At 42.6% G+C, this 10370-nt stretch overlaps 1 protein-coding gene across 1 annotated transcript; it reads left to right on the top strand.

Annotated features, from left to right (window-relative positions):
• The first annotated feature begins 4784 nt into the window (after positions 1-4784).
• On the top strand, positions 4785-10178 carry LOC143334057 (protein NLRC3-like). Its single transcript, XM_076752569.1, has 6 exons — positions 4785-4821; positions 5399-7208; positions 7316-7489; positions 7565-7738; positions 8330-8376; positions 8563-10178. Exons 1-6 carry the CDS (start codon positions 4785-4787, stop codon positions 9099-9101), a joined length of 2781 nt encoding a protein of 926 aa, XP_076608684.1. The 3' UTR covers positions 9102-10178.
• The last annotated feature ends 192 nt before the right edge of the window (positions 10179-10370 follow it).

Genomic DNA, 10370 nt, shown 5'->3' with positions numbered 1-10370 from the left:
CTTTTCCTTTTTCTTTAACAAAGTAATTCCTGTTAACAGTAGAAGCAAAGGGGTGAAGGAATGGATTGAAAGTCATGTTACAGGTTCCAATCAATAAAAACACTTGTGTTTGGTTATACATTAGCACTGCTCACTTTCAAATCATGAAATATTTCTTTGCTGAAAAGGTTTCAAAGCTGATTTGATCAAACAGAAAGGCTGCTCTTTAGAAGATTCAGTTACAACTTCATAGATCAACCTGATGTGTGATCGCTGGACTCTGATATGGTTTCAGGGGTGGACTTTGGACTTTGATACTGAGGCTAATTAACTGTTAGAGTTTATTGTTATATAGTAGTTACATATTCTTGACAGATAGATTCGACAATGATATTTCATTGTACCCATTCTGTGGTTGAAGACAGAAACATACACACATTCTTGGATGAACTACAGTGAAGTAAACATTTGGCAGCTTGCTCTACATACCAGCTGAGGACAGGAGGCTCTTACCACCACTGTGCATTCAACACCACCGAGCGTCTGAATAATAACTGAGTCACTTGACTACATGTGAGATGTGGCAGATTTAAAGTCAAGAGGTTTTGTCCAGGCACAGCGTGCTTAGGCTCTGCTCTGATTGGTTGCAGCTTGTTGATAAATGTGTCCCCTGGTTTATCAGTGACCCATAAGGTTGGATACTGTAGCTGTCTCGCTCTTGACAATTTTAAATGGGGCTAATTTGCTTTGACTTCTGGGTAAGTGAAGACTTTCTTTAAAGTAAAGATCATGGCTGACCGAGCAGCATCATAGCGCTCAGCTCCGTTCCTTTCAGAGGCCTTTTTTTTCTGAAAAATTCAACAGCCACAAGGAGATTTTACTGTGTGAATTCAGTAAAGACTGTAACAGCACAGCAAAGCTCGGGCACTTTAAGCTCTCCTGTGTGTGTCCTTAATGAAGCACACCTCAGTACTCTCTGCTAACTCATCGGTCAGGATCAGGATCATCTCCACACTGCTGTTACATGTTCAACCAGAGAGCTCGCTCTCTAACAAACCATTTTATGCCTGTGGTCAGCAGGTGTGAAAGATTGTTACCATGGAAACACGGCTCTTAGTTCAGTTAGCCTGGGGTCAGGTAGCGAACTCTTTTGACTTGCATTAGTCTGTGATCAAAGGCGATGCTGTCCATGGTGCTGAGCCTGCTTTAACCAAAAGAGCGCCGCTGTTTCTTCTAATCGCCGTGCAAAGCATTAAAACTGCTTTCCAGGTACCACGTCAAGCCTATCTGTCCGTGCTTCAGCCACCGCCGAGGACACTGAAGTCATCCTGTGTTTTTTTGGAGGCAATTTGTGTGGTTTAGCAACCTCAGAGGAGATTACATTCGACAAATATTTAAAAACCTTACACGCTCTGGGTATTTTAAAGGCTGATTTTCAGGACATCAAATGAAGCGTACAGTAGTTCTCCACCAGAGTTGTTTTCCAGGTGCGGGCTTAGAGACAGTATTCTGACCGAAAATGAAATGTGCAGAAAATAGAACTGATCTGATGAGAGAGGATTTAACATTCAGCGTGGAAGAAAGCGCATGGTGTACTATTCAGTGGGCCTCACAGGGGCTCGCTGCCTAACAAAGCTTCTGTTGTCTGAGACGCAGCACAGTCACAGCTGAGAGTGAGCGATAGGGCGAGTTGTCTTTCAAAGAGCAACCAGGTTTACAGGAGAACTCATTCACTTCTTTATTTGGTAGGTTTGAATGAGATTTGTCATGTCAAGTCTCTCAAGCTTCCAATGTTTTTTCCCCAACTGTAATAGTTATTCTGCATCTGTTGATCAGGAACCAGCAGGAGAGACCAGACTCTACACCCAGCTGTGTGTCCACCAGTGGCCATTCAATGGGAGGCCTGGTTGATTTTAAAGGCAGAGGTGATCCTTTGAAAAACAGGTAAGATTTATGAGCAATCCAAACCAATGAAAACATGCCAGTTTTTCATTGTTGCTGCCCTTCAGATGCATTGTGTCAGAATTCACATGGAACAGTTTGGGGTACAGGTTTCTTGTGTGACAGACAATATAATAATAAAACACTGAAGAGTTTGCTGTTGTCATATATGAAATAAAACTGCTCCGGTTGTCAGTTTCACATCTGGAGGCTGTGGCTCAGGAGGTAATTAAAATGTTGGTGGTTCAATCCGACTCCTCCATGTTGAAGTGTCCTTGGGCAAGACGCTGAACTCCAAATTGCTCCTGTTGGCTGTGCCGTCAGTGTGTGCATGTGAACGTGTGAATGTGTTGTAAAGTGCTTTGAGTGGTCGGCAGAGAAGAAGATTACTATATTAATGTGCTTCTTTTGCCATTTCTGATTCACTGTGGTGGTCCTCCCTCTGTCAATCAGCACCCAGGAGGAGAGCCCTGACCCACCCAGCTGTATGTCCATCAGTGGCCATTCAATGGGAGGCCTGGTTGATTTTAAAGGCAGACGTGATTCTTTAAAACACAGGTACGTTTTATGAGCAATCCAAACCAATGAATAAACGTGCACATGCTTCAATATTGCTGCTCTTCACATGCATTGTGTTAGTCATTCAGAATTCATGTGGAACAATTTGGGGTACAGATTTCGTGTAGAATGAAACTGTTGTTTTGGAAAGTTTTGGAAAGAGGGCAGAAAGGTACTTATTTACTAAAGGACTTGCAAGACACAGATTTTACAAATGGAATAGTCAAAATAACAGAGCCAGAGATATCCTGACGTTTCATCAGCGTTACCCTCTCAGATTAGACTCCAGGGTGTAAAGGCAGACAGTTTGGTGAGTTTGAGGTACATACAGTATATAAAACTGACTTGATTTTAGAAATCTCCAGTAACAGCCGCAGAAGACTGTATAAAAGTGTTTTCACAGAGTGAGCACTTCAGCTTCACATGTAGAATCAGTGGAGTGCTCTTCATATGTATGGAGCAATGTGCGGCTCAGATTTATTTCTTTTCATTTATTACTTTCATGCAGGGGGATAAAAGTAAAAATGTATGACTGACAATAAAATAATAAAGTACCAAAGGGTTTGTTGTTATCAGACTTGAGAAACAGAATTGCTCTGATTGTCAATTTCATGTCTGGAGGCTGTGGCTCAGGAGGTTTGATGGGTTGTTCATTAATCAAAATCTTGATGTTTGATTCCTGGTCCTCCAGTCTGCATGTTGAAGTGTGCTTGAAGAATGGAAAAGCACTGTATTAATGCAGGTCTTTAACATCTACATTTTATCGTGGCGCTCCTCCCTCTGTCAATCAGCACACAGGAGGAGAGCCCAGACCCACCCAGCTATGTGTCCATCAGTGGCCATTCAAAGGGAGGCCTGGTTGATTTTAAAGGCAGATGTGATTGTTTAAAAAACAGGTACGTTTTATGAGCAATCCAAACCAATGAATAAACGTGCACATGCTTCAATATTGCTGCTCTTCACATGCATTGTGTTAGTCATTCAGAATTCATGTGGAACAATTTGGGGTACAGACTTCGTGTAGAATGAAACTGTTGTTTTGGAAAGTTTTGGAAAGAGGGCAGAAAGGTACTTATTTACTAAAGGACTTGCAAGACACAAATTTTACAAATGGAATAGTCAAAATAGCAGAGGCAGAGATATCCTGACGTTTCATCAGCGTTACCCTCTCAGATTAGACTCCAGGGTGTAAAGGCAGACAGTTTGGTGAGTTTGATCTACATACAGTATATAAAACTGACTTGATTTTAGAAATCTCCAGTAACAGCCGCAGAAGACTGTATAAAAGTGTTTTCACAGAGTGAGCACTTCAGCTTCACATGTAGAATCAGTGGAGTGCTCTTCATGTGTGTGGAGCAATTTGGGGCTCAGATTTATTTCTTTAATGGAATTTAGTTATGTGGGGAAAAGAGATAGTTACTTATTTATTTTCCATGTTTGAAGAACAGAAAAGCACTACATTAATGCAGTTCTTTAACATTTACATTTTATCGTGGTGCTCCTCCCTCTGTCAATCAGCACCCAGGAGGAGAGCCCAGACCCACCCAGCTGTGTGTCCATCAGTGGCCATTCAAAGGGAGGCCTGGTTGATTTTAAAGATCAACGCCATGCATTTGAAGACATGTAAGTATTTTAAGCACTGAAATATCACTGTATTCATCTGCAATAGACAGTCCAGAAGAGGATCATGGTATAATGTCAAAATCTTTGCATAAAATGTACTTCCATGACACTCAGGCCGTACACAGGTACAAATTCAACTGCATGAGCCTTTGTGTTGCAGTAGGAAACAGCACAACATTTTGTATTCAGTGCAAACTTGTGTTTCATGTAATTTTGTGTCTCAAAAAATGTTTTCTGTGTGTGTCATTACCTGTCTTTGTACATCATGTTGTCAGAGTCCACCAGGAGGGATCAGAGGCTACCCGTTGTGAGCCTGCCCAGAAACATCAAACAGATCTGGAGACCACATTTCGGGTTAGTAAATGTTACTACAATGAGAAATAACATGCAATACAATAACACGTGCTAAAGTTTCTGAGAGGAAATTCATGCCAGGTGGTTGTGATGTTGTGTTTCACAAGTTTATCCTCCATGTTATTATGTTGCAGCTGCTTGAAGAGACTATTGCCACGTTTGTGAGGAGCGAGCTGAAGATCTTTCAACGGCTTCTTAGTCCAGATTACAGTGAAGATTCAGAGGGTCAGAAGAAGAAAGAAGACACGTTGGATAGAGAGGAGGAGGAGGAGCAGAGGAGGAGCAGCAGAGGGGCCCTTCTCAAGATCATACTGCACTTCCTCAGGAGAATGAAGCAGGAGGAGCTGGCTGATTCTCTGCAGAGCAGTAAGAGCCTTCATATGATGTGAAGAGGATATGGCTACATTGTATACAGCAGCAAGTGAAACCTGTAAAATGAAAACAATTTGTGATCCACCAACAATAGTTCTCTCAGTCACTGAAAAGCAACTTGCTTCACTGGGAGAAATACATGTTTTCAGATGGGCAGACTAGGTGGCTAATACAGGGCTAATATTGCTAACTTGTTAATGGCGGGCAGTTGATGAACAGTCAGTGCACTGGCTTTAGGGAGAGTTCATTAACTGTCCAGTTCTAGCCATTAGTCATTTTAGTCAATTTGTCATGCAGATCCAGTAATACTCTCAGTGGTTCAACATTTCTTACCCCAAAATTCACTCAAAACACCTTGAAAGCAGAGCAGTGCATACATCTTACTGCACTTGACCAATTAATACAATGAAACTACCATATTAATGATGATAGTTGATGAGTGTGACTGTAGGATATAAGACATTAAGAGAGAAAATATAAACATTTGTCATTTATTACTTACAAATGTGGATGTTTATCTGCTTTACCTTCACATTTACTTTGATTTTACTTCTTCTGTTTGTTCTTTTAGAAACCTTTGGCCCTATATATCAACAGCAACTCAAATCTCACCTGAAAGGGAAGTTCCAGTGTTTTTTCGAGGGAATTGCTAAAGCAGGAAACCCCACACTTCTGAATGACATTTACACAGAGCTTTACATCACAGAGGGGGGGAGTGGAGAGGTCAACGATGAACACGAGATCAGACAAATCGAAACAACATCCAGGAAACCACCAAGACCAGAAACTATGATCAAATGTGAAGACATCTTCCAACCCTTACCTGGCAGAGATCATCAACCAATCAGATCAGTGCTGACAAAGGGAGTGGCTGGCATAGGGAAAACAGTCTTAACACATAAGTTCAGTCTGGACTGGGCCGAAGACAAAGCCAACCACAACATTCAGTTCACATTTCCGTTCACTTTCAGAGAGCTAAACCTGCTGAGTACAAAGAAGTACAGCTTGGTTGAACTTCTTAATCACTTCTTTCCTGAGACCAAAGAAGCAGAAATTTGCAGCTTTGACAAACTCAAGGTCGTGTTCATCTTTGATGGTCTGGATGAGTGTCGACTTCCCCTGGACTTCCACAACAATGAAATCCTGACAGATGTTACAAAGCCAACCACAGTTGATGTGCTGGTGACAAACCTCATCAAGGGGAAACTGCTCCCCTCTGCTCACCTCTGGATAACCACACGACCTGCAGCAGCCAATCAGATCCCTCCGGAATGTGTTGACATGGTTACAGAGGTCAGAGGGTTCACTGACACCCAAAAGAAAGAGTACTTCGAGAAGAGGTTCAGAGAAGAGGAGCAGGCCAGCAAAATCATTTCCCACATCAAGACCTCAAGAAGCCTCCACATCATGTGCCACATCCCAGTGTTCTGCTGGATCACTGCTTCAGTTCTGGACAACGTGTTGAGAGAAGATGAAAATGGGGAGTTACCTAAGACCCTGACTGAGATGTACATCCACTTCCTGGTGGTTCAGTCCAAACTAGCAAATGTCAAGTATCATGAAGGAGCTGATACAGATACACGGTGGAACACCCAGACCTGCACCATGATCATGTCTCTGGGAAGACTGGCTTTTGAGCATTTACAGAAAGGCAACTTGATCTTCTATGAATCAGACCTGATAGAGTGTGGCATTGATATCAGGGCAGCCTCAGTGTACTCAGGGGTGTTCACACAGATCTTTAAAGAGGAGTGTGGGCTGTACCAGGACAGGGTGTTCTGTTTTGTCCATCTGAGTATTCAGGAGTTTCTGGCTGCTCTGTATGTGTTTGTGACATTCATCAACACTGGTGTCAACCTGCTGTCAGAACCACGATCAAGATCCAGCTGGTGGCCTAAGATATTAATGTTCTGGTCAAATGAAAAAACAATCTTCCAGACTGCTGTGGACTGGGCCTTACAGAGTAAAAATGGACACCTGGACTTGTTCCTCCGCTTCCTTTTGGGTTTATCACTGGAGACCAATCAGACTCTTCTACTAGGCCTGTTGAAACAGACACAGTATAGCTCATATGCCAATCAAAAGACAGTGGAGCACATCAAGGACAAGATCCGGGAGAATCCGACTCCAGAGAGATGCATCAACCTGTTCCACTGCCTGAATGAGCTGCATGATCATTCTCTGGTGGAGGCGATCCAACAGTGCCTGAGTTCGGGAAGTCTGTCCACAGACAAACTCTCTCGTGCTCAGTGGTCAGCTCTGGTCTTCATCTTACTGTCATCAGAAAAAGACCTAGATCTATTTGACCTGAGGAAATACTCTGCTTCAGCGGAAGGTCTTCTCAGACTGCTACCAGTGGTCAACATCTCCAAAATAGCACAGTAGGAGCACTGCCCAATAAGCAAAGTAGATATAGTATATTAAACCATACATTAATTCTGCAGAGGATTATGAGATAAATTGTCTGTGTCTGTGCCTACTTTTCCAGGCTGAATGGCTGTAACTTGTCAGAGAGAAGCTGTGAAGCACTGGCATCAGTTCTAAGCTCCAAAACCTGTATTCTAAGAGAGCTGGACCTGAGTAATAATGATCTGAGGGATTCAGGAGTGAAGTTGCTCTCTGCTGGACTAGGGAGTCCACACTGTAGACTGGAAACTCTGAGGTCAGTATCCTTAACTCTAAAAAACAGATTGCAATACCACCTAGCTATTTGCTTGCTTTTCCCTTGTTTTGGTAGGCTGTCAGGCTGTCTGATCGGAGAAGAAGGCTGTGCTGCCCTGGCCTCAGCACTGAGATGTAACCCTTTCCATCTGAGAGAGCTGGACCTGAGCTACAATCATCCAGGTGACCAAGGCAAGAAGCTACTGTCAGCCGCCCTGGAGGATCCACGTTCACAAATGACTACTCTGAGGTATGGAGAGACTTGTCTTGAGTTGTCTTATCTGGTCAAAAGAACTGTTGTAATCAACACTTTCCTCTGTGACTTTCTCGGGTTTCTTTGAGGGAATCCAAAAGCCTCCCAGGCCAGGATGTGAATCCTCCAAAACATTCTAAGTCTACTCTAAGGTCTCCCTCCAGTCAGTTCTACATAGAAAGAGTCATCCCAAAATTGGCTTATTTTAATGCCAAGGAGCAGTGACACCATGCAGGGGAACTTTATCAAGGTTGCTTATATCTGCAACCTCATTCTTTTGATCACTACCCAAAGCTGGTTACTAGGGGTTGGTGTTGGATTTGATATCCTTGCTTACTTCCTGGCAGCAGTTTGACACTCAAAAAACAACAAAGTTATCTGCGACAAGTGCAAATCCAGCTAAATAAGCATCCTCAAAGCCTAACTCCAGGAATGTGTTCTGTTCTGCATCTGACTGATCTTTTCAAACCAACCATACACAGGACAATGCTCATTACCACCCGGGTCTCATTTATGTGATGCAGGAAAAATATTAGCATCATTCATAATTGAGAACATGCTCATTTGTCTTGTATTTCTCATCCCCAGTGTGGAGAATGATGGAGAAAAGCGGATGATGTCAGGTCAGAGGAAGTGTAAGTGTGTGTTTATCTACTTTGATTCATAATAACAAAGCATCATGCCAGTTTTTGCTTTGTTTGTAAAGATGCTGGCTGATATAATGTAATGTAGAGGTGTTTGTCAAAGAGTTAATGCATGAATCTAATGGAATGGGAATCTAATTGGTTTAGAATGATGTTTTGTCTTATTCTCCCCATCAGATGCCTGCGAACTCACACTGGACCCAAACACAGTAAACTGCCAACTCTCTTTGTCCAAGGACAACAGAAAAGTGACAGAGGTGTTAGAGAAGCTGCCGTACCCTGACCACCCAGAGCGATTTCACCACTGGAAGCAGGTTCTGTGTAGAGAAGGTTTGACAGGGCGCTGTTACTGGGAGGTGGAGTGGAAAGGATGGGTTAATATTGGAGTGGCATACAAAGGAATCAAAAGGAAAGGGCAGGATGACGACTGCTGGATTGGTCAGAATGACAAGTCCTGGAGTTTGTTACGCTGTGATAGTAAGTTCTCTGCCTGTCACAAAAACAGGAGAGTAATCATACCCACCCACTTCTCCTTTGACACTGGCCGAGTGGCTGTGTATCTGGACTGGCCTGCGGGCACTCTGTCCTTCTACAGAGTCTCCTCTGACACACTGATTCACCTCCACACCTTCCGCTGCACATTCACTGAACCTCTCTATCCTGCCTTTGGGATTGAGTTAAAGTGTGAATCGTCAGTTTCTCTGTGTCAGATATAGCGTGAGGTCGAGTCACCTCTTGTGTGAAGAAACACAGAGTTCAGTGAATGACATCCAGTAAACACACCATTCAGTTGAGAAAACTAATGACTGTAGGGCGAAGCTAGCTGAACATGGTAGAGAACAGTGCCAGAAACCCACTTGTCCTGCACCTCTTTGTCTTAGAATTGGGGGTTTGTGTCCAACAGTTACACTCCAACAAGCATGCTCTCTTCACACAGTTCACACAGTGATTGGCCAAGTGCACTAAGGTCAGGCAAAGGAGTTCTTTTTGAGCATACTCGTACCCCCACTCCCTTATTACAGCTGTAAGACCCCATTTACACTTTGTCACTTCGTGCATCTCGGGCAGATCGGATAGATATTGGATGTCAAAAAAGCTACATGGAAATGCACCCAAGAGGCATTTGATTCTGGTTGATATCCAGTTGAAATCTGAGACTTTGGGACATTTAGCCAGATGTTAAAAGGATGTAAATGCATCCGTCTCTCCAAGACACTTATTTAAGCTTTACTCCTCCCAACATTAACCATGTCAGTAAGCAGTCTGTGGAAGCAGCAGGGTCTGTCCCCTGTGATAATAGCAGCTACATGTACAATGAAATTACATTGATAGATATTGGTGGTTTTACAGTGATAAGCTATAATGGGAAATGAAAATTTTCCATTTTTTTATTAACACTGGTCTTCTAGAGGGTAGCTCTAAACTCAGGTAACGAACGAAACACTGAAACTGTGTTTTTCCTCTTGTCTTTATGTTAGAGATTGTTCCATTTAATCAAAGCTGCAAATTATAGCTGATTCCTGTGTGGAACATAGCAGCTGGTATATTACATCTGTGGAAAATAAGGCTATGACACCATAACTGTAAAGCATAAACCAAATGGTCGAATGTTGGTCGCCCACTTCAGCTCTGAAACTGTGAGAAAAGTACATTTCCTTTTATCCATTAAATGCCTCTTTGATATTTAAAATACTTTTCCTTAAGTCTTTTGACTTCCTGACTCCAACACTTTTCTAAGATCATTGTAAATACACGTACAGATGTTACTTTTTTAAATAAAAGATTGAACTCTCATTGCTTGCCTCTTGACACTCGAATCATTTCTGTAAAAACAGGTACTTTTGAGTATCTGGGTGCTACAAGGGACTTTGTTTGAAGGCAGCATTACAAATTCAAGCTTTCAGTTTGGCTTTTAAAACCATCATCAGGAGTAGAGGTGTCAGGAAACAACAGCATAAAAATACCAGGTATACCAGCTGATGCTC

This window comes from Chaetodon auriga, chromosome 16 (genome assembly GCF_051107435.1).
Source record: "Chaetodon auriga isolate fChaAug3 chromosome 16, fChaAug3.hap1, whole genome shotgun sequence".
Taxonomy (NCBI): Eukaryota; Metazoa; Chordata; class Actinopteri; order Chaetodontiformes; family Chaetodontidae; genus Chaetodon; species Chaetodon auriga.
This window is presented reverse-complemented; position numbering and strand designations above follow the sequence as displayed.

What these genes read in the sequence shown, in the direction of transcription:
- LOC143334057 (XM_076752569.1), top strand. Translation starts at nt 4,785, where the DNA reads ATGAAGCAGGAGGAGCTGGCTGATTCTCTGCAGAGCA. An exon ending in TCACAAATGACTACTCTGAG is followed by an intron (nt 7,739 to 8,329) that starts GTATGGAGAGAC and finishes TCTCATCCCCAG; the next exon opens with TGTGGAGAATGATGGAGAAA. An exon ending in GATGTCAGGTCAGAGGAAGT is followed by an intron (nt 8,377 to 8,562) that starts GTAAGTGTGTGT and finishes TCTCCCCATCAG; the next exon opens with ATGCCTGCGAACTCACACTG.